At 39.3% G+C, this 24,478-nt stretch overlaps 1 protein-coding gene across 14 annotated transcripts in view; it reads left to right on the top strand.

Moving 5' to 3' along the window:
* The first annotated feature begins 1,418 nt into the window (after nt 1–1,418).
* dock7 (dedicator of cytokinesis 7) overlaps nt 1,419–24,478 on the top strand; it is a 310,961-nt gene continuing 287,901 nt past the window's right edge. For 8 of the 14 annotated variants that reach the window (XR_011357731.1, XR_011357730.1, XM_069938284.1 and 5 more), the window contains exons 1-2: nt 1,426–1,536; nt 19,780–19,882. Coding sequence is in view for 12 of the 14 variants with exons in the window: in XM_069938284.1 (XP_069794385.1) it covers nt 1,499–1,536; nt 19,780–19,882 (141 nt within the window). In the remaining 2 variants the exon portion in view is untranslated. Of the gene's footprint in view, nt 1,537–19,779; nt 19,883–24,478 lie in introns of all 14 variants that reach the window. The other 6 variants (XM_069938283.1, XM_069938282.1, XM_069938281.1 and 3 more) reach the window with 3 other exon arrangements.

The raw sequence follows: 24,478 nt of genomic DNA, 5'->3' as shown, positions 1-24,478 counted from the left end.
AAATATTACCAACAACTTGAACAATCTTGGGCATATTAATGTTGCTGAAGGCATGTTCACAACATCGCTTACCATTTTTTATGGATGCATCACAGCTTGATATTGGAAGCGCTCAATAAAGCTCAGTTCATCAGACAAACAAATGTCCTCTCCATTGACTTGACCTGCACAACTCTTCCAGCAGGCAATTTGCTAATATATTAAACCCATCTACCCTGACTCCACTCTCATCTTTTAGGCAGAAAATATATAAGCTTGAAAAGAAGAACTTCCACATTTAAGGAGTTTATTTCCTGCTTTTATCAGACTCTTGATAAACAATAATGTCCCTGCACGAGTTAACCATACTTTCAATATATCCCTATATTCTGAACTTTGTCTTGGTAAAACAATATCTGGCACATTTTGCTCTACTATACCCTGCACTTTTGTTTTCTTATTGCACCATCTGCTGCTCTCGAGTATGGGTTGATTTGCATAGATAGCGTACAAACAAAGCTTTTCATGGTATCTTGAAACACATTACAATAAACAAGGCAATTCTACACTTGAGAATAAATGTTATTTTCCATTTACCAGCTCATGTTAGGGCACTGTCCAAAAATTTTGCAACATGCATGTGGGCACTGCTTCATTTTCTGAAGAGCAATGAATGGAACTGAATGTCTTTTAATCATAAGTGAACATCCCAATTATTGCCAGCTTGTCACCTCTTGTTTGGTTCTTATTCTTGATTCTGGAATAGGTGACCATGTGGTTCTCAGTACATGATACAGAGCTCAAAATCATCAACAGACAATGCGGAGGGATTCCCTCTTGTCTGGGATGGGGGAAACATGTCTGGTTTCTAAAGTGAGGTTAAACATGTGAATCACTTGTGAAGCAGACCAGAATGCCTCTCAAATAACAAGGCACATTTCTGTGCACAAAGAGCTCCGACATTTCAGTGGTTATGACACTTTCGAAGTATTTCCTCAGAGCCACATTTTCTACATTCCTTTCTGATCCAGAGGGTGGTCCTTCCCACTCATCAGTAACGTCCAGGACGCCAGGATCTTCAGGTCAATTCAACGGAGGCGGGAGGACACCTCTGCCAATTCGGAAAGATGACTTCAATTGTTGGAGCATCTCAGCGGGTCGAGCAACATGTGTGGAGCGGGGAGGGAGTTGACGACGTTTCGGTCGAGACCCTGTATCAGGACGTCGTTCATATTCTGGACCTTGGGGGTGTTTTCCGGCCGAAGTTCCTTTGCTCTGTTGCATTACGGTATTCGACCCCCTCTCCATGTATTACGGCGATGAGCTTTCTTCCTCCGGTGTATTACGGTATTGCCGCTCTCTTCGTGCTTTACGGAGAAGGCTCCTCTCCCTCTGGTGTTTTACGGTATAGTCGCTGTCTCCGGTATATTACGGTTGGGGGCTCTCGTTTGCGCCACCGCCCTGCTTGACTTTTTTTTTCCTCAATCTCCCCACCCCCCCTCCCTCCCTCCCGGTACAAATGGCTGAGCGCCGCGCCTTCGCCCAGAAGATAAGCAGGTAAAGCCTTTCTTCCTATCTGCTGAACTCTTCCGCGAACAGTTACCGAGCGACTGCTTGGTCGAGCGGGCTTGACCGCCTCGTCAGCTCGGCCCGGCCCGGCCCGGCCCCCCCACTCTCATGCAGCCCGCGCAGCGACCCCCAATGCAGCTCTGCAGACAGGGCATGGGAAGCGTGTGGTCAGCCTCAAGGCGCTGCCACCAGGAACGGGGCAGATCATGGACGATCTCCGATCAATCAGTCGGGAGTTTCCATTCGCATTCGGTGCAACATGGACCAGCTCCAGTGCCAACTGTTCTGAGGGGTGGAATAGAGCCGAGGCGAGCGCCGGATGCAGTTGATCGGATGAGATTCCATATTCCCTGTCCAATGCAACAATAATATACAAGTTTAATTTCCTCTCACCCACGAGTAAATATGGGGATTGGAAACGAACGTCTTGCACACAACTTCATTCCAAATGCAGTGCAGTATTTGTGGCTGGGAGAAACAAAACGACGAATGCGGTGTCATCTCAGTGCAAGACACTTAAACGACATCCCAGACTCTTTTTATTATCTATTAGATTCGTAGTTAAGTCCTGTGATCTATTGGGGGGGGGGGGGTTCTTTTTTGTTGTCCATTTGTGGACGATAACAAATAAAAAAAAAATACTAATAAATTGATTGAAATGAGGAACATTCAGCGCTCATTTGCCGATTCCTGGACAGCATTTTTCATGCTAAATAGGAGGCAGTGCATCTGTTTCAGAATGTTTGAAGTTCAGAACGTAATTCCTGCAAATAAAAGTTCTGTACTCGTATTTCTTTCCAAAAAATTGGACTTGCTCGCTTGTAATCTGCTGTTTGATCAGGGTTCGGCAGGTCTGGAGTTTGCATTTGGTTGAAAGATGAATGCTTCAGAAATACTTGTAGGTTATAGTCAAATGTATCTATGAACGGAGTTTTATTTACATATTTTCAAACAATAGTTGTTTTGCAACTAGAAATATGTTTCAATATTTTGATTTCAACAAGAAATATGTTTGCTATTTTGTGTTACAATGTTTAATATTCCAGAAATAAATATAATTTATCATTTTAGTCAGAATAGAATTGCAATCAATTCTATTTCGATTTAAATGATCTGTTTCAAATGTGATTCTTAAAAGAGATGCAAATGTAATCAGGACAAACAACAACAATGTGCTATAAAAATTGGAATGATCAGTGAGAGCTTCAACACAATTTCATTTATGCCTGTGCTACTGGTCATTTTGATTGTCTCCATTTTGTGGTTAGTGGGTACTCTGGAGGCCCTAAAAATGTGATTTAAATGGCCCAATTGTGATTTAATTTCTATTTTGATGCATTATGGTTTTCATCTTGAATTGTCGATTTAAGGACCTTTCTAATTTTGCAGTCAGCCCAACATGATTGGGTTGAAGGGTATCTAATGTAATGGGAGCTTTTAAATTTCAAAAGTAAAACATGAAAGTCTGTAGACCGTGCAGATGTAAAAACAATGCTGGAGCAGTAAATGCTTATAGGTATTGTTTTTGTCCAGCATTGTATTTTTTTAAATTTCAAAGTTCAGAAATTGTACAAGTTTTATTTAATTTAGCATCATTAGTTTGGATAATTCTGTTACTCAAACCAGAACTTTTACAAAATAAGATGTGTTCAACATGTTGCATCTTCACTAAGCAGTCATTGAATATAATGATCACAACTACCTCTGAGTCTCCTCATTTGTGTCACCACCTCACTAGATATGCATATGATTGGTAAAAATGAAATAAAACTTTGGGCAGTGAGGTTACCACAAACTACAATGTTGATAGCCTTTTATCTTCTATGGATGCTATGTGACCTGCTGAGTTTCTCCACCATGAGATCTCACCATCTGCAGATTTCCTTGTTTATCTTCAAATTAAGTTAATACTTATTTTCCCTACAGTATTCTGGCAGAGATATTTGGATAGTTCCCTTTTCACTGAACGTTGCAAGTAACAAATTGATGTAATGCACATAATTTGCATTCCATTATCCCCATTTCATCATTTTTTAATTAGTGGACTTTTATTGGGAAAAGATGCTGTGGTTTTGGATCTCGATGTTTTGTTTTCTGCTAAATTGATGCTTTTGCTGGAGAATAGAATTTTGCTATGAGTCATTTGCTCTGTCCCATTTCCAATTCATAGGTTGAGATGGTGGTGTGGATTAATACTGTTTTCCCTTTTAATTTGAAAAGTAAGAAAATCAAAATCATATTCTGATCAATTTCATTGTCAGAATACCAGTTGCAAAGATTTTGTTTACTTCAGCTCTTGTATTATTGAAAGAATTTGTCAAGAACTCCTTGTTGATGTGTTTTATGGATTATTTGCAAAATGTCATTATTTCTTGTCAAAAGCAGAATAATGTTGAGGGGGAGTCACATGATGGAAAAGTAGTGGCCGTTAGGGGAATACCAGCCCTCTCCGGAAAAGAAGAAATAGAGTGAAGAAAATACCAAGTTCAAGAGATACAAAACATAACAAATAAAAGATAAAGTTGTGGAGAAAAGAAAGAAAAGGGCACCCAAGAAAGAAAAAGTAAAAACAATGGGAAAAAAAGAAGAAAAGATGCCGGAAGAGAAAGGAGAAGGCCTTACCTGCATGAAGAAACAGGGAGCCGTCGTGGAGAAGAGAGCTCGTTCTCAGAGGTTGGTGACGACACCGCAGAGTCACGACCCCCCGACCACTGGACTGCAAAAATGGCTCTCTGAGCCAAACAAAAGTGCGCAGTGCGCTTACTAAGGAGAAGGAGAACACCGACGGGAGGGGGGCTCAGGCAAGAAGCGGGGAAACACAATGCGACCAGCTGAGGGATGCCCGACAGCAGGGATCTCAGCTGGAAGAAGAGGAAAGCGACAGGAAAGGGAGTGAAAGGAAAGAAGAACAGCAGCAGGATGCTCAACAGATGAGTAGCCCAGAAGAGGACCAACAGCAAGAAGCCCAGCAAAATGAGACAAGCAACTCATCAGGAAAGTCAGAAGAGACACAGATACAAGGAAGAGAAGAAGAAGACACAAACACAGGTTCAGACACAGAAGAAAAGGAAAAAGAAGACCAAGATCTGCACAGAGAAATAGAAGGTAAAACAGATGGACAGAATATAGATAAAGTTTTTTTTCAAGAACAAATGAGAGCATTAAAAGAATGATTGACATTAGAATTTATTGAAATTAAAAAGAAATTGAAAAGTACAGAAGAAAAAGTGAATAGATTAGAGCTAGTCATGACAGAAATAAGGAAAAGATTAGAAAATGTGGAAGAACGAGAAACGGCTGTAGAAATGGAAGTGAATGACTTAAGAAGAAAATTGGAAGAAAGTGATAAAAAAGTTAGAGTCACGAGGTGTTCACTCAGAAAATTGATGTGTTGGAAAATTATAGTAGGCGAAACCACAAAGATAGTGGGCCTGAAGGAAGATGAAGAAGGCACAGACATGAAGGAATTTATAAAAAATGGATCCCAAAGGTCCTGGGATGGACAGAAATAGAAAGGGCACACAGAACACTAGCTCCGAAACCACAGACACAGCAAAAACCAAGATCCGTTTTAGTAAAATTTTTGAGATACACAACAAGAGAAAATATAGTGGAGCGGGCAAGGAATAAAATTAGAGAAGACCATAAACCTTTGGAATACAAGGGTCAAAAAATATTTTTTTACCCAGACAAAAGTTTTGAACTCTTCAAGAAGAGGAAGGAGTTTAATACAGCAAAATCGATCCTATGGAAAGAAGGTTATAAATTTATGTTAAGACATCCACCTGTGCTTAAAATATTTATCCCTGGGGAGCAAAACAGACTGTTCTCGGATCCGGAGTAAGCACGAGAAATTGCAGAACCTTTGCAGGACAGAAGGAGAGATGAAGAGATGTAACAAGAATGAAGAATGGCAATAAAGCCTCGGTCGAGTGAGGCAGGCGGAGGCCCCGGTCCGGGCAGGGAGTGGGAGGCGGCGGCCCCAGTCCGGGCACAGGGAGAGCAGCAGCGGCCCCGGCCCCGGTCCGGGCGAAGGGTAGACGGCGGCGGCCCCGATACGGGCAGGAGCAAGGGGGAGACGGCGGCCCCGGCCTCGGTCGAGTGAGGCAGACGGAGGCCCCGGTCCGGGCAGGGAGTGGGAGGCGGTGGCCCCAGTCCAGGCACAGGGTGAACTGCGGCGGCCTCGGCCCCGGTCCGGGCAGTATGGACCGACCTAGGAGGGGAGGCAGGCCCCTCCAGCCCGGGTAATAAACCTGCATAGGAGAAGGCCACTCCGATATAAAACCTACGACCCAAGGACCTCGCTGCCACGTCCCAGCTTGCTTGGCCACGGCACACGAACCATGGGTGTAAAGGGTGGGGCCAGTACTGCGCGCACTGCACTCCACCTAAAAGCTCCTTTGCGCAGGCCCGAGGACATGTCCACGTCCTCCCCCTCAACGTCCTCCCCCTCCACGTCCTCCCCCTCAAAAGATGCTCACAAACTCAAGCTAGCATGCTGGAACATCAGAACCATGCTAGACAAGACTGACAGCCATCGACCTGAACGTCGGTCTGCCCTCATTGCACATGAACTCCTCAGACTTGACATCGACATAGCCGCTCTCAGTGAAGTCCGCCTGGCAGATGTAGGCAGCCTCCAAGAACGCGGCGCGGGCTACACACTCTACTGGTCTGGCAAGCCTTCGGATGAACGACGCCTATCTGGTGTAGGCTTCATGGTCAAGAGCTTCATTGCCTCCAAACTCGAAAACCTTCCGACAGGCCTCTCGGACCGAATCATGTCCATGCGACTCCCACTTCAAAACAAGCGTCACATCACCCTCATCAGTGTCTATGCTCCAACCCTCCAGGCGGAACCAGCAGAAAAGAACAAGTTCTACACCGACCTGCGCAACCTCATCCAACGTACCCCTACAGCCGACAAGGTTGTCATCCTGGGCGACTTCAACGCTCGTGTCGGCAAAGACTCAGAAACCTGGCCAGGAATCCTGGGCAAGCATGGCGTCGGCAAGTGCAACGACAATGGGCGCCTCCTGTTGGAGCTCTGCGCAGAACAGCGGCTTGTCATTACAAACACCCTTTTTCAGCAGAGGGACAGCCTTAAGACCACCTGGATGCATCCCCGATCCAAACACTGGCACCTCCTGGACTACATCCTGGTGCGAGAAAGTGACAAACAAGATGTGCTCCACACCAGGGTCATGCCTAGCGCGGAATGCCACACTGACCACCGGCTGGTTCGCTGCAAGCTCAACCTTCACTTCAAGCCAAAGCCCAGGAACAATAAAGCCCCCAGAAAGAGGTTCAATGTTGGAAAACTGCAGTCAGACGAAGCGAGAGGAAACTTCCAGGCAAACCTCAAAGCAAAGCTCGACGTTGCAACCCGCCTCACGGACCCGTCCCCTGAAACCCTCTGGGATCAGTTGAAGACTACCATACTGCAATCCACTGAAGAGGTACTGGGCTTCTCCTCCAGGAAAAACAAGGACTGGTTTGACGAAAACAGCCAGGAAATCCAGGAGCTGCTGGCAAAGAAGCGAGCTGCCCACCAGGCTCACCTTACAAAGCCGTCCTGTCCAGAGAAGAAACAAGCCTTCCGTCGCGCATGCAGCCATCTTCAGCGCAAACTCCGGGAGATCCAAAATGAGTGGTGGACTAGCCACGCCAAACGAACACAGCTCAGCGCGGACATTGGCGACTTCAGGGGTTTCTACGAGGCTCTAAAGGCTGTGTACGGCCCCTCACCCCAAGTCCAAAGCCCGCTGCGCAGCTCAGACGGCAAAGTCCTCCTCAGCGACAAGATCTCCATCCTCAACCGATGGTCAGAACACTTCCAATCTCTTTTCAGTACCAACCGCTCAGTCCAAGATTCCGCCCTGCTCCAGCTCCCTCAACAGCCCCTAAGGCTAGAGCTGGATGAGGTTCCCACCCTGGATGAGACATATAAGGCAATCGAACAACTGAAAAGTGGCAAAGCAGCAGGTATGGATGGAATCCCCCCAGAAGTCTGGAAGGCTGGCGGCAAAACTCTGCATGCCAAACTGCATGAGTTTTTCAAGCTTTGTTGGGACCAAGGTAAACTGCCTCAGGATCTTCGTGATGCCACCATCATCACCCTGTACAAAAACAAAGGCGAGAAATCAGACTGCTCAAACTACAGGGGAATCACGTTGCTCTCCATTGCAGGCAAAATCTTCGCTAGGATTCTACTAAATAGAATAATACCTAGTGTCGCTGAGAATATTCTCCCAGAATCACAGTGCGGCTTTCGCGCAAACAGAGGAACCACTGACATGGTCTTTGCCCTCAGACAGCTCCAAGAAAAGTGCAGAGAACAAAACAAAGGACTCTACATCACCTTTGTTGACCTCACCAAAGCCTTCGACACCGTGAGCAGGAAAGGGATTTGGCAAATACTAGAGCGCATCGGATGTCCCCCAAAGTTCCTCAACATGATTATCCAACTGCACGAAAACCAACAAGGTCGGGTCAGATACAGCAATGAGCTCTCTGAACCCTTCTCCATTAACAATGGCGTGAAGCAAGGCTGTGTTCTCGCACCAACCCTCTTTTCAATCTTCTTCAGCATGATGCTGAACCAAGCCATGAAAGACCCCAACAATGAAGACGCTGTTTACATCCGGTACCGCACGGATGGCAGTCTCTTCAATCTGAGGCGCCTGCAAGCTCACACCAAGACACAAGAGAAACTTGTCCGTGAACTACTCTTTGCAGATGATGCCGCTTTAGTTGCCCATTCAGAGCCAGCTCTTCAGCGCTTGACGTCCTGCTTTGCGGAAACTGCCAAAATGTTTGGCCTGGAAGTCAGCCTGAAGAAAACTGAGGTCCTCCATCAGCCAGCTCCCCACCATGACTACCAGCCCCCCCACATCTCCATCGGGCACACAAAACTCAAAACGGTCAACCAGTTTACCTATCTCGGCTGCACCATTTCATCAGATGCAAGGATCGACAATGAGATAGACAACAGACTCGCCAAGGCAAATAGCGCCTTTGGAAGACTACACAAAAGAGTCTGGAAAAACAACCAACTGAAAAACCTCACAAAGATAAGCGTATACAGAGCCGTTGTCATACCCACACTACTGTTCGGCTCCGAATCATGGGTCCTCTACCGGCACCACCTACGGCTCCTAGAACGCTTCCACCAGCGTTGTCTCCGCTCCATCCTCAACATCCATTGGAGCGCTCACACCCCTAACGTCGAGGTACTCGAGATGGCAGAGGTCGACAGCATCGAGTCCACACTGCTGAAGATCCAGCTGCGCTGGATGGGTCACGTCTCCAGAATGGAGGACCATCGCCTTCCCAAGATCGTATTATATGGCGAGCTCTCCACTGGCCACCGTGACAGAGGTGCACCAAAGAAAAGGTAAAAGGACTGCCTAAAGAAATCTCTTGGTGCCTGCCACATTGACCACCGCCAGTGGGCTGATAACGCCTCAAACCGTGCATCTTGGCGCCTCACAGTTTGGCGGGCAGCAGCCTCCTTTGAAGAAGACTGCAGAGCCTACCTCACTGACAAAAGGCAAAGGAGGAAAAACCCAACACCCAACCCCAACCAACCAATTTTCCCTTGCAACCGCTGCAATCGTGTCTGCCTGTCCCGCATCGGACTGGTCAGCCACAAACGAGCCTGCAGCTGACGTGGACTTTTTACCCCCTCCATAAATCTTCGTCCGCGAAGCCAAGCCAAAGAAAGATATAATAAAAAATTCTGGGGGGGTGCGTGGGAGAGAATCACTGTCACTGCGAAATCAGTTGATGCGAACGGGTTTGCAATCCAAATAGAGAGTTGTGGTTGCTCGGCAAGGGATAAGGGGCAACTCAGAGGGGGGGTGGGGAGAAACGACATTTGGGGCTAAGGGAATATTGGATGTGGGAGTTGTTGAAGTATTTTATGTTTTAAATGTGTTGTCATAATTGAGTTTAAAAAGGGAAAACTGAGAGATGAAAATGGGGAAAAGGGGGAAGGTGGTGGTGAGGAAACGGAAATGAAATGTAAACAGGGTATGAGATGGCCATGTTGAATTATATGACTATAAATATTAATGGAATACATAACCAAATTAAATGGAAGAGGCTATTAAATTTACTGAAAAAATAAAAAATAGACATAGCATTTGTGCATTAAACGCATCTAACTGAAGTGTAACATAATAAATTAAAGAGAGACTGGGTAGGGCATGTAGCGGTAGCATCATATAATTCAAAAGCTAGAGGTGTAGCTATATTAATTAATAAAAATGTACCAATCAAAATAGAGGAGGAAATAATAGATCCAGCAGGGAGGTATGTAAAGATAAAGTGTAAGATATATTCGGAATTTTGGAATTAGCTCACTATATATGCACCTAATGAAGAGGATCAAAAGTTTATGCAAGATATTTTTTTGAAGATTGTAGAATCGCAAGGCAATATATTGATAGGAGGGGATTTTAACCTTAATTGGATCCAATGTTGGATAAAACTGAACAAAAGACTAGCAAAAAGAATAAAGTGGCCAAATTTATGGTTAAATCAATGCAGGAAATGAAACTTATAGATATATGGAGGAGGCAGCATCCAAGGGAAAAGGAATGCTCATATTATTCGAGAAGGCATAAAACATACTCAAGGATTAATATGTTTTTGTTGTCGGCCCTTATTCAAGGAAGAGTTAGAAAAACTGAGTATAAAGCTAGATTACTATCTGATCATTCACCCCTGTTATTAGCAATAGAACTGGAGGACATCCCACCGAGAACATATAGATGGAGATTAAACTCCATACTACTTAAAAGGCAGAAATTTAGAGAGTTTATCGAACGCCAAATTAAAACGTACTTTGAAATAAATACGGAATGAGTGAAAGACAAATTTATATTATAGGATGCAATGAAAACTTTCATTAGAGGGCAGATAATAAGTTATGTAACTAAGATGAAAAAGGACTACAATCGGGAAATAGAACAGTTGGAAAGGGAGATTGTAAGTACAGAAAAGGAATAGCAACAAGGGATGATATAATAAAAAGAAGAGAATTGGCGGACAAAAAAGTAAAATACGAAACAATACAAATGTATAAGGTGGAGAAGAACATAATGAAAATAAAGCAAAAGTATTATGAACGAGGAGAAAAAACACCAAAATATTAGCCTGGCAACTTTAAACAGAACAAGCTAAAAGAACTGTATTGGCATCAAGGAAAAAGGACAGACAAATTGCATATGGAAATTAATGAGAACTTTAAGGAATTTTATGAACAATTATACCAAACAGGGAACGAGGGGAAAGATGATAAAATAGAAGAGTTTTTAGCTAAAATTGAACTGCCGAAATTGCAAGAAGAGGAACAAAACAAACTGATAAAACCATTTGAAATAGAGGATGTACATGATATATTAAAAAAGCTGCCGAACAATAAAACGCTGGAGAGGATGGACTCCCAATGGAATTCTATAAAACATCTAAAGAGTTATTAATTCCTCCTCTCCTGGAAGTAATGATCCAGATAGAAGAAACACAAAACTTGCCAGATTCATGTAAGACAGCAATAATTACAGTAATACCAAAGACGGGGAAGGATCCACTTACCAGCATCATGAAGACCAATATCTCTACTGAATTCAGATTATAAGATAATAGCAAAATTATTAGCAAACAGATTGGCCGACTGTGTACCAAAAATAGTAGAACAAGATCAAACTGGATTTAAGAAAAGATAAACAGCGGATAATGTCTGTAAATTTATTAATTTAATCAGTCAGTTCAAGAAAATAAGATGCCAACAGTGGCTGTTGCTTTAGATGCAGAAAAAGCCTTTGACAGGGTAGAATGGAATTATGTATTCAAAGTATTACAGAGGTTCAATCTACCATAAAAAAATATTAATTGGATTAAAGCATTATATAATAGACCATTGGTGAAGGTAACAGTGAATGGATATGTATCGAACCAATTTAAATTAAGTACGTCAACTAGGCAGGCATGTCCATTATCTCCCTCACTTTTCGCTTTAGCAATAGATCCATTGGCAGAACTGATAAGAACAGAAAATAAAATAAAAGGGATAAAAATAAAGGAGGAGTATAAAATCAGTTTATTTGCAGATGACATTATAGTATACTTAACAGAACCAGAAATATGAATAAAAGAACTACATAAGAAATTGAAGGAGTATGGAGAAATATTGGGGCACAAGATCAACGCAAATAAAAGTGAAGTGATGCCAATGAGTAATGCGGATTATACAGAATTTAAAAAAGAATCACCATTTAAATGGCAAACACAAGCAATCCAATATTTAGCTATTAGGTTAGATAATAATTTAAGCCTCTTGTACAAATTAAATTATCAGCCACTAATAAAGAAATTGCAGGAAGACTTAGAACATTGGTAAGAATTACCGCTTAGGTTGATAGGGAGGGTAAATTGCATTAAAATGAATGTCTTCCCAAGGATACAATACTTATTTCAATCGTTACCAATTCCCTTAACAGAGAAATTCTTTAATGAACTAAAGAGAATAATAAGGAAATTTTTATGGAAAGGGGGGAAACCGAGGATAGCATTAGGTAAATTACCAGAGAGATACAACCAAGGTGGTTTGCAGTTACCAAACTTTAAAAGTTATTATAGAGCAGCACAATTAAGGTATTTATCAGATTTTTATCAGACAAGGGAAAAACCAGATTGGACTAAGATAGATCTAGATAAAATAGGGGAGAAGGTACCGGAACATATACTTTATAAGTGGGATGAAAAGCTGGTACGATATAAAAGCTCACCAGTATTGCATCATTTACTCAATATATGGAAGAAGATTCACTTAGAAAGGAAAAAACAAATTACCAAATACCAAAATTATTATTATTATTATTTTTTTAATGTTTTTATTTTTCACACCATAAACCACATTGACCAAGATACATACATTTTCCTTTTCAAATATATAGTCATTTTCTGCCCCCCCTCCATCCTCCCATCCCACCCTCCCTACCTCCCCCCATTCATTTAAAGTACAAAATCTAAGATACATTAAACCAGTCAAACAATGTTGTCATTCAATAAAAATAAACAAGAAATTCCCCTGAGTCAATTCTTTTCATTTCCTTCTCCTTTTGTTATTTTAGGTGGTAGATGTCCCCTGTAGGTTTTCTCTATTGCTTTTCATGTATGGCTCCCATATTTGTTCAAATATTTCCATATTATTTCTTAAATTATATGTTATTTTTTCTAATGGAATACATTTATTCATTTCTATATACCATTGTTGTATTCTCAAATTATCTTCTAATTTCCAGGTTGACATAATACATTTTTTTGCTACGGCTAGAGCTATCTTAACAAATCTTTTTTGTGCACCATCCAAATCAAGTCCAAATTCTTTGTTTTTTATGTTACTTAGGAGGAAGATCTCTGGGTTTTTTGGTATATTGTTTTCTGTAATTTTATTGAATATCTGGTTTAGATCTTCCCAAATTTTTTCTACTTTCTCACATGTCCAGATTGCACGAATTCTTGTTCCCATTTATTTTTTACAACGAAAACATCTGTCAGATACTGTTGGGTCCCATTTATTTAACTTTTGAGGTGTAATATATAGCCTGTGTATCCAGTTATATTGTATCATACAGATGATGTTTATTGTATTTCTCATCGTTCCAGAGCATAACTTCTCCCATGTTTCCTTCTTTATCTTTATATTTAAATCTTGTTCCCATTTTTGTTTAGTTTTACCATTTGTTTCCTCATTCTCCTTTTCTTGCAGTTTAATATACATATTTGTTATAAATTTTTGGATTATCATTGTATCTGTAATCACATATTCAAAATTACTTCCCTCTGGTAACCTCAGACTGCTTCCTAATTTGTCCTTCAAGTAGGATCTCAGTTGGTAATATGCCAATACTGTATCTTGAGTTATATTTATCCTTCATTTGTTCAAAGGATAATAATCTATTTCCTGAAAAAAAATTTTCTATTCTTTTGATCCCTTTTTTCTCCCATTCTCTAAAGGAAAGGTTATTTATTGTAAAAGGGAGTAAATGATTTTGTGTCAGTAATAGTTTTGGTAATTTGTAATTTGTTTTATTTCTTTCTACATGAATCTTCTTCCAAATATTGAGCAGATGATGTAATACTGGAGAACTCCTACGTTGTACCAATTTTTCATCCCATTTATATAATATATGTTCAGGTATCTTTTCCCCTATTTTATCTAGTTCTAATCTAGTGAAATCTGGCTTTTCCCTTGTTTGATAAAAATCTGACAGGTATCTTAATTGTGCGGCTCTATAATAATTTTTAAAGTTTGGCAGTTGTAAGCCTCCTTGTTTATACCATTCTGTTAATTTATCTAGTGCTATCCTCGGTTTCCCCCCTTTCCATAAAAATTTCCTTATTATTTTCTTTAACTCCTTGAAGAATTTCTCTGTCAAGTGTATTGGCAATGCCTGAAATAGGTATTGTATCCTTGGGAAAATGTTCATTTTAATACAATTTATCCTTCCTATTAGTGTTAGTGGTAAATCTTTCCAATGCTCTAAACCGTCCAGTAATTTTTTCATTAGTGGATAATAATTGAGTTTATATAGATGACTGAGATTATTATTTAGTTGTATACCTAGGTATCTTATTGCTTGCATTTGCCATCTGAATGGTGATTCCTTCTTAAATTTTGAGAAATCCGCATTATTCATTGGCATTGCTTCACTTTTATTTACGTTAATCTTATAACCCGACACTTCTCCATATTCCTTCAATTTCTTATATAATTCTTTTATTGATAATTCTGGTTCTGTTAAGTATACTATAACATCATCTGCAAATAAACTGATTTTATATTCCTTGTCTTTTATTTTTATCCCTTTTATTTTCTGTTCTTATCAATTCTGCTAGTGGTTCTATAGCTAACATGAACAATAAGGGTGATAGTGGGCATCCCTGCCTTGTTGATCTGCTTAATTTAAATTGCTTTGATATATATCCATTTACTGTCACTTTCGCCAATGGCCCCTTATATAATGCTTTAATCCAATTAATATACTTCTCTGGTAAACTGAATTTTTGCAATACTTTGAATAAATAATTCCATTCTACTCTGTCAAAGGCCTTCTCTGCGTCTAAAGCAACTGATACTGTTGGCGCTTTACTCCCTTCTACTGCATGAATTAAGTTAATAAATTTACAAATATTGTCTGTTGTGCGTCTTTTTTTAATAAATCCAGTTTGGTCTAGATTTACCATTTTAGGTACATAATCTGCTTATCTGTTTGCTAATAGTTTAGCTATTATCTTATAATCTGTGTTAAGTAATGATATTGGTCTATATGACACTGGTGCGAGTGGATCTTTCCCTTGCTTTGGTATTACTGTAATTATTGCTGTTTTACATGAATCTGGTAAGCTTTGTGTTTTATCAATCTGGTTGATTTCTTCCAGGAGGGGAGGAATTAATAAGTCTTTAAATGTTTTATAGAATTCTATTGGGAATCTATCCTCTCCTGGTGTTTTATTATTTGGTAGTTTTTTTAATTATCTCTTGTATTTCTACTATTTCAAATGGTTCTGTTAATTTATTTTGTTCCTCTATTTGTAATTTTGGTAGTTTAATTTTAGTTAAAAATTCATCTATTTTGTCTTCTTTCCCTTCGTTTTCAGTTTGGTATAATTGTTCATAGTATTCTCTAAAGTTTTCATTAATCTTCGTTGGATTATATGTGATTTGTTTGTCTTTTTTCCTTGATGCCAATACCATTTTCTTAGCTTGTTCTGTCTTAAGCTGCCATGCTAGAATTTTGTGAGTTTTTTCCCCTAGTTCATAATATTTCTGTTGTCTTCATTATGTTCTTCTCCACCTTATATGTTTGTAGTGTTTCATATTTTATTTTTTTATCTGCCAATTCTCTTCTTTTAGTTGTGTCTTCCTTCATTGCCAATTCTTTTTCTATATTTACTATTTCCCTTTCCAACTGCTCTGTTTTCTGATTGTAGTCCTTCTTCATCTTGGTTACTTAACTTATTATTTGCCCTCTGATGAACGCTTTCATTGCGTCCCATAGTATAAACTTATCTCTCACTGATTCCGTATTTATTTCAAAGTACATTTTAATTTGTCTTTCAATTAATTCTCTAAAATCCTGCCTTTTAAGTAGCATGGAGTTTAATCTCCATCTATACATTCTTGGAGGGATGTCCTCTAACTCTATTGTCAATATCAGGGGTGAGTGTTCTGATAATATTCTAGCTTTATATTCTGTTTTTCTAACTCTGTCTTGCATGCAAGCTGATAACAGGAATAGGTCTATCCTTGAGTATGTTTTATGTCTACCCGAATAATATGAATATTCCTTTCCCTTTGGGTGTTGTTTCCTCCATATATCCAAAAGTTGCATTTCTTGCATCGATTTAATTATAAATTTGGTTACTTTGTTCTTTCTGTTAATTTTTTTCAGTTTTATCCATATTTGAATCCAAATTAAGGTTGAAATCCCCTCCCATTAATATGTTCCCTTGCGTGTCTGCTATCTTCAAAAAAATATCTTGCATCAACTTTTGATCTTCTTTGTTAGGTGAATATACATTGAGTAGATTCCAAAACTCCGAATATATCTGACATTTTATCATTACATATCTCCCTGCTGGATTTATTATTTCCTCTTCTATTTTAATTGGTACATTTTTACTGATTAATATAGCTACTCCTCTTGCTTTTGAATTATACGACGCTGCTGTTACATGTCCTACCCAATCTCTCTTTAATTTCTTATGCTCCATTTCAGTTAAATGTATTTCTTGCACAAATGCTATATCAATTTTTTCTTTTTTCAGTAAATTTAGCAGTTTGTTCCTTTTGATTTAGTTATGTATTCCGTTAATATTTAGTCATATAGTTCAACGTAGCCATTTCATACTTTGTTTATCTTCCCTTTCCGTTTCCTCATCATCACCTTTCCTTCTTATCCATTTCAGGTTTCTTGTTTTGAACACTTTATAAGACAACATTTCTAAAACATCAAACATTTTCCTTATTCTCCTATTTAAAACTTCTTTAACCCCATTCTCCCCTCCCCCTCCTGAGTTGCCCTTTATCCCTTTTTGGGCAACCACATCTCCCCTCTCCATTTGGATTTGCGAATTCACTCGCAAGCGTCAACTGATTTTGCAGTGACCGTAACTCCTCCCCACCGAGCCCCCCCCCCCCCGGAAAAGATTTCAATTTTCATATATAACAAAGATCACTCTTTTAATTCCCTCCTTATTTCCTCTATTCCCTTTCATTCCCTTATTAATTCTTATCTATACTCTATATATTTTCCTCTAAATACGGATACACTCATGTATACACATTTATACATACAGATCTATATATATATATATATATATATATATATACCCATATACACTCATACATATAGTTCGTGGTCTTTTTTACTCTCATTACATGTCTTCATCTCTGCTTGTTTTGTAGTTGTTCTGCAAATTTTCGTGCTTCCTCTGGATCCGAGAATAGTCTGTTTTGTTGCCCTGGAATAACTATTTTAAGTACCACTGGGTACTTTAACATAAATTTGTATCCTTTTTTCCATAGGATCGTTTTTGCTGTATTGAACTCCTTCCTCTTCTTCAGGAGTTCAAAACTTATGTCTGGATAGAAAAAAATTTTTTGACCTTTGTATTCCAGTGGCTTTTTGTCTTCTCTTATTTTCTTCATTGCTTTCTCCAATATATTTTCTCTTGTTGTATATCTTAAGAACTTAACTAAAATGGATCTTGGTTTTTGCTGCGGTTGTGGTTTTGGGGCTAGTATTCTATGTGCCCTCTCTATTTCCATTTCTTCCTGTAATTCTGGTCTTCCTAGGACCCTGGGGATCCAATCTTTTATAAATTCTCTCATATTCTTGCCTTCTTCATCTTCCTTAAGGCCCACTATCTTTATATTATTTCTTCTATTATAGTTTTCCATTATATCTATCTTCTGAGCTAACAGCTCATGTGCCTCTTTAACTTTTTTATTAGATTCGTCTAATTTCTCTTTTAAGTCCTTCCATTTCTACAATTATTTCTCATTCTTCCACATTATCCACTCTTTTTCCTATCTCTGATATGACCATTTCTATTTTATTCATTTTTTTCTTCTGCACTCTTAATTCTTTTTATCTCATTAAATTCTTGTAATTGCCACTCTTTCACTGATTCCATATATTCTTTAAAAAAAGATATATCTATTGTCCTGCCTTTCCCTTCTTCTTCCATTTCTCTATGTTCTTCTTCTTCCTTTGGTTTAGCCATCTGTTGTTTCCTTGTTTTCTTTTTGCTCTTCTTTCTTGTTCTCGTTGTTTTCTATGTTCTCTTCCTGTTGCTGTGTTGCAGCTGCCACTCTCAGCTGTGGAGATCGACTCCGCAGCTGTTTCCCCCCTCCCGTCATTGTGTTTTTTTTCATGCACGGTTGCGCACTTTTACTCGGCTCCGCGAGCCATTTTTGTAGTCCCGAGCTCAGGACTTCCACTGACCTTAGGGAGCGGGCTTCTCTCTCCGCGGCGGGCCTCCTCGGACAGGTAAGTCCTTCACCTTCTTCTTCCGACGTTCTTTCATCTTCTCTTCTTCCCGTTGCTTTCGACTTCTCTCTTCGCTGCCATTTTCTTCTCACCTTTACTTTTACTTTGTTTTAATTTTTATTCTTGTACCTGTGTGTTTTGTGCGTTTTTTTTTCAACTTTTCCGGAATTCCCTGACCGGCCACTACTCCATCACGTGACTCCTCCATACCAAAATTATTATTGATGCAAAATCAGCTAATCCCTTTTACAATAGATTACCTTTCCTTTAGAGAATGGGAGAGAAAAGGAATTAAAAGAATAGAAAATAGTTTTTTGGGAAATAATTTATTAACATTTGAACAAATGAAGTACAAATATGGAATAACTCATGGTACAGTGTTTGCATACCACCAACTGAAAGCCTACTTAAAGGACAAATTGGGAAACAGACTGAGATTACCAGAAGGAAGCAGCTTTGAATATGTGATTACAGACACAATGATAATTAAAAGATTTATAACGAATATGTACATCAAGCTGCAAGAGAAGGAAAATGATGAAATAAGCTATAAACCCAAACAAAAGTGGGAAAAGGATTTAAACATAAATATAAAAAATGAAACGTGGCAAAAGTTATATTCTGGAACTATGAAGAATATAATAAACATAAGGTTACACATGATACAGTATAATTGGTTACACAAGTTATATATCACGCCCCAAAAGTTTAAAAAAATGGAATCCAACAGTATCAGATAGATGTTTTTCCTGTAAGAAGGAAATGGGAACAACAGTACATGCAATTTGGGCATGTGAGAAAGTGAAAATGTTTTGGGAAGATCTAAATTAGATATTAAATAAAATCACAAAAAACAACATACCAAAAAATCCAGAGATCTTTCTTCCAAGTAATATAAGAAGTAAAGAATTAGGCCTCAAACTGAATGAAGCACAGAAAAGATTTATTATGATAGCCTTAGCTGTAGCAAAATAATGTATAATGTCAACTTGGAAATCGGAAGAGAGCCTGCGAATACAGCAATGGTACATAAAAATGAATGAATGTATTCCATTGGAAAAAATAACATATAATTTAAAAAATAAAGTCACATTATTTGAACAAATTTGGGAACCGTACATGGAACATAATAGAGAGGGCTTGCCTTGGACCTCCACCCCCTAAAATGATAAGGAGACAAAATGACCTGATCCAGTGTGTAAAAGTAGATGACACATTTTTCTTGTTTATTTTTCATTGTGTGATGACATTGTTTAATGGTTTTATTGTATTGTATATGTTGAATGTTTATTGGTTTAGGAGGGGGCTGGGAAGGGGGGCAGGGAAGGTAGGGGTAAAAAAAAGGGGAGAAAATGCCACTGTGTATATTTAAGAGGGAAATATTTGTATTTATTTTGGTTGATATGTTCACAGTGTGGAAAAATAAATAATTATAAAATATTTTTTTTAAAAAAAAAAGCAGAATAACGTTGTGAACATAGATGCATAGTACTCATGTTTTGTATATCCAGGACAAAAAGATTCTACAAGTAATATTTTTCATAGTAACTGCTTAATGACATTGTAGAATTCTGTTACATCAGCTGTGCAGAATTTTGATGTGAATGTTGATTAATCTGTGGGATTTATGATATAAAATTGAATTAAAATACTTTTTTCTTTCTAGGACTGTGGCAGCTGAAGTAAGGAAGCAGATCTCTGGTCAGTATGGAAGTTCTCCACAGCTGTTCAAAAACTTAATTATTGGGGCAAATGTTTCCCACCATTCAGTAAGTTCACTTTTTTGAAAATTAATATGTATTACAACTTTGAGAAATGATGGCCTTTTGGTTTGATGAAGAAGCTCTTTACTAAATTTGACATTTCTTGGAGGATTGTCCAGTTATTGGACAAGAGTGGAATTGAGTGGATTGACTTAAATATATGTGTGTCTATCTGTGTTTGGAAGGAGAGAGAAACCGAATTGGGCTCAGTTTGTAAGAGCATCTTTAGAAACAGCAGCGTGGTAGGCCTGAGGCAAATTTCCACATTAAAATAGCAGAGAAATTCTAGCCAAAATCCATGCAGCAGTACCTTGCACATAATTAAACCTTGGCAGGAAGAAGGCAAAGGGCTGTATTTATAATTATGTAAGAATGACTTCCTCTAATGCTTGAGATCCTTGTGATAGTCCTGGCTATTTTTCCCAGGGGGAGATTACATAAAGAATGAAAAGTAATCAACCAGTTCCACCATGGAAGATTATGTTTTTTTTTCTCTCTTTTTTAAGTTCAAGCAAGATATTTGATTCTGGTTTTGTGGTAATGCAATTGTGTCTATTACAAATAGTCACTTTCGAGCCAAACAGAATGACTAAAATGAAGAAAGTGTAAAAATTAATATCTAGTATATATTTGTGCATGTATGTCTGTTTGTTTGTTCCCTGTGCAAATCAATAGGGAGTACTCCAGAAATGTCCAAGGAGGTTCGGTAGGGGTAATATTTGATGCTGAATTTCATCATCACATTGAATTGAACCTTAAAGGTTATTTGAAATTCAAAAGTGTTTTTTGACCTGCTTATACTGATTTGCATTACTGTTCATTATAGAAGTATTTACTAGCACTGATTGCATTATTATTTACTATAATTGTGGTGACATTTGATGCTGAATATCAAGATTACATTGAATTTAACCTTTAAAGCCATATGAAGTTCCAAAAAAATTGAACTCACCAGGGACACCTCAATTAATTACAGTGTTGTGCATCATTGTACATTCAGAATAAAAACAAATGGCCAAACCCAATTCAATATGGACCCAAAAAAGCGAAGCAACTTTGGCAGAAGCTCTTCACAAGTCCGTAGAGTTAGACCAAAGGAGAAAACGAGACAGCAGAGGAACATCAGCCTTGTCTCACTGTTGATGCTTACAGACGTGCAAAGAGCAGGCAGCAGGAAACGGAACAGCAGCGATACACCTGTCTCAGTGCTCAGGCCTCCAGACAGGCAGCGGGAAACAAAACAGCAACACTAGTCCTGCCTCAGAATTACCATGAAGATTTTTGGATATTTTGTTTCAACCATGTAGTCAACAACTGAATGTTTCATTTCCCGAACAACACCGGGTATCCTGCTAGTTAGAAATAAAAGTAAAGGAGAGAAACAAATACTTTAATTGTCTCTTCATTTATTCTGAAGAAGGATGTGTTAACCTGTTTTTTTTCCTTTGTTCAGAATTCCAAATAGTTGCATATGATACTCAGATATTTTGCATTTTATCTTCAATTTTTTGATTTCATCTTTGTTTCCAAAATAGTCTATTTTCTCTGTTTATTTGATGACTTCACTATGTTAAACAGAATTGCTTCATGTTTTTGTGCATGTTCAGTTATTTATCTTGCATAATAACCTTTTTTAGTATTAGATGTAATTACAAATGGAGAACCAGGATGAAAAGGATGAGGATTGAAGATAGATCAATATGCTTGAGGGAACTTAAATGCATGCTGCATGCATCAATAAAATCTAGAAAGTTCCACGTTGAGTGTGGGTGTCTAAGATAAAACATTTTATTTTTGGTGTACAATCCCTCAAATTAACCATGGAATTTAAACTTTTTTGAGAAAATCCTTCAGATTTTTGACAATATGCATTTAATGGTGTTTCCAATGTGTCCTCTTCCACATAGGAGAGACGGGATGCTGACTAGGGTGGCCTTTTCCAAAAAGAAGGACACAGTTGTAGGTTACTATATATACAATGTGTTTCAAAAAAATTATAATTTTTATAAGCCGCATTGCAAAAACAGCAAATGCAAACACTGTGTGTGTATGGTAATCTATGACCATGTTCTCTTTTTAGAATGCCCACAGTAATGCTGACTGAGTGATAGCTTCATTGAGCACTTATATTATGCCTGCTGCAACAGCAAAGACCTCCCAGTGGCCAACCACTTCGTTTTTTACTCACCATTGCCACACTGATATGTCTGCCCATGGCCTCATGTTCAGCCAAATTAAGGCCACTTGCAAATTGGAGGAACAGTCTTTTGTACTTGGCTTGGCAGTCTCCAACAGAAAGCATCAATATTGAGTTCCTCAATTTCCCTTAACCCCCTTCCCCACTGTCTCTTTCGCTCATCTCACTGTCTCCCTCCTTTCAGCTGCCCTTTTGCTTCCTTCTGTCAGAAAGCTATATTTCTTAGCCTTCTTCCCCTATTACTTCTCTAGCCTCTGTTCCTCACCTTCCCCAGTCTCTTTATTCAGTTAGCTGCCTGATTTTCAGCCCTCCTGATATTTTGGTTGCTTTTCACTCCCTATGGATGTTTCATGACCTTTTGAATTGCTCAGCACTTTTGGTAACTGCACAGTCAATCAAGGAATTGAAGATAAAAGCAAATATCTTGATTAAAATTAACCAATACAGACTTGATTAAAGAAAATGGATGGGTTGTGGTAAAGCTGGTAGCGCTGCTGGTTCAGTGACGGCTTTGACCCTAACCTCTGGTTTTGTTTTTGTGGAGTTTGCACATCCTCTGTGATCAGGTGGATTTTCCCACAGTGCTCTGGTTCCCTACATTGCAAAGATTGGTTGGCTGGTTAATTAACGGTCGTGCACTACACCTAGTCTAGGAGAGTATTAGGAGAATCAGAGGGCAGTTAATGTGGGTGTGAGAGTGAAAATAATTTGGAGGGAGTTAAGTGGGAGAATTGCATTCATGGCTTTAAAACCAGCCTGTGTTTGGTTTTCCCCACTGGAAAGGAAACTGCACTATGAGTAGAAAATATAAATAATACATTGGAGGAATTCATTGAAATCATATTTTTGTCCAGGAGAACTTGGGTATGGAGGAGATAAATGGGCAGAACATTGCATCTTCCAAGATTTTCGGGGAAGGTCCTATGGGAATGCGACATAATTTCAGTTGTGATTGCAAAGTGGGCATGGGTAACAAAATGGTCCATTTGAATTGTTGCACAAATGGCACACTACTGATGTAATGTGAAAAATAATAGGGTGAAGGTAAGGACATGGAGAAATGTGTACAGGCTCAAGGAAGGGGGGAAAATCTGAGCAAAGAGTGTAATTAATGTAATTTAAATTGTAGAGGGTCCTTGGGTTGAGGTGAAATCCTCTACTTGGGAGAAAAGATGGAACATCAGAAGTACTGGTGCAAGAAGTAGATTTGAGTTGAAACTAAAAGGCAGAAAACATAGTTAATGGTAAGATACTTAACAATTAGGAAGAACAAAGGGACCTTGGGGTCCAAATCCATAGATCTCATATTACAGGAAGGACATAGAAACTACGGAGAGGGTGGAGAGGAGATTTGCCAGGAATTTTCCTGGAATAGAAAATATGTCTTTATGAAGCAAGGTTAGCAGGGGGAGTCACGTGATGGACTAGTGGCCGGTAGGGTAAAACCAGCCCTCTCCAGAAAAAAGAAAAAAAAGTCATAAAAAGACAAAGCTTAACAAATATAAAGTTTAAGAAATAGAAGATAAAGTTGCAGAGAAGAGAAAGAAGATGGCACCCAAGAAGGAAAAAGTAAAAACAACAGGGAAAAAAGAAAAGTCACTGGAAAAGAAAGAAGGCCTTACCTGCACAAAGGAACAGAGAGGCGTGGTGGCAAAGAGCGCCCGATCTCCAAGGTTGGTGCCGGCCCCGCGGAGTCGTGACCCCCCGGCCAGAGGACTGCAAAAATGGCTCTCTGAGCCAAACAAAAGTGGGCAGTGCGCAATCAAAGGTAAAAGGAAGCGCCAACGGGAGGGGGGCTCAGCCGAGGAGCGGGCAACCAATGCGCAACCAGCTGAGGGACGTCCGACACCAATGCTCTCAGCTGGAAGATGAGGAAGGTGGCAGGAGAGGGAGTGAGGAACCAGGCGGGAAAGAAAGTTGACACGGTGAACGGGAAGAGGAGCAGCAACAGGAGGCCCGACAGATGAGTAGCCCAGGAGGGGAGGATCAACAACAAGAGGCCCAGCAAGAAGAGGCCTGACAAAGTGATACAAGCAACTCATTAGGAGAATCAGAAGAGACACAGATACAAAGAAGAGAAGAAAAAGACACAAACACAGGTACAGACACAAGAAGAGGAAGAAGAAGACCAAGATCTTCACAGAGAAATAGAAGGTAAAACAGATGGACAGAATATAGATAAACCCTTTTTTGAAGAACAAATGAGAGCATGAAAAGAATGGTTGTCATTAGAATTTAGTGAAATGAAAAAAAAATGAAAAGAACAGAAGATAAAATGCAAAGTTTAGAACGGGTCATGACAGAAATAGGGAAAAGAGTAGAAAATGTGGAAGAATGAGAAACGGCTGTAGAAATGGAAGTAAATGACAAGAGGAAAATTGGAAGAAAGTGACAAAAAATTAAAG

Source organism: Narcine bancroftii, chromosome 5 (assembly GCF_036971445.1).
Source record: "Narcine bancroftii isolate sNarBan1 chromosome 5, sNarBan1.hap1, whole genome shotgun sequence".
NCBI lineage: Eukaryota > Metazoa > Chordata > Chondrichthyes > Torpediniformes > Narcinidae > Narcine > Narcine bancroftii.
This window is presented reverse-complemented; position numbering and strand designations above follow the sequence as displayed.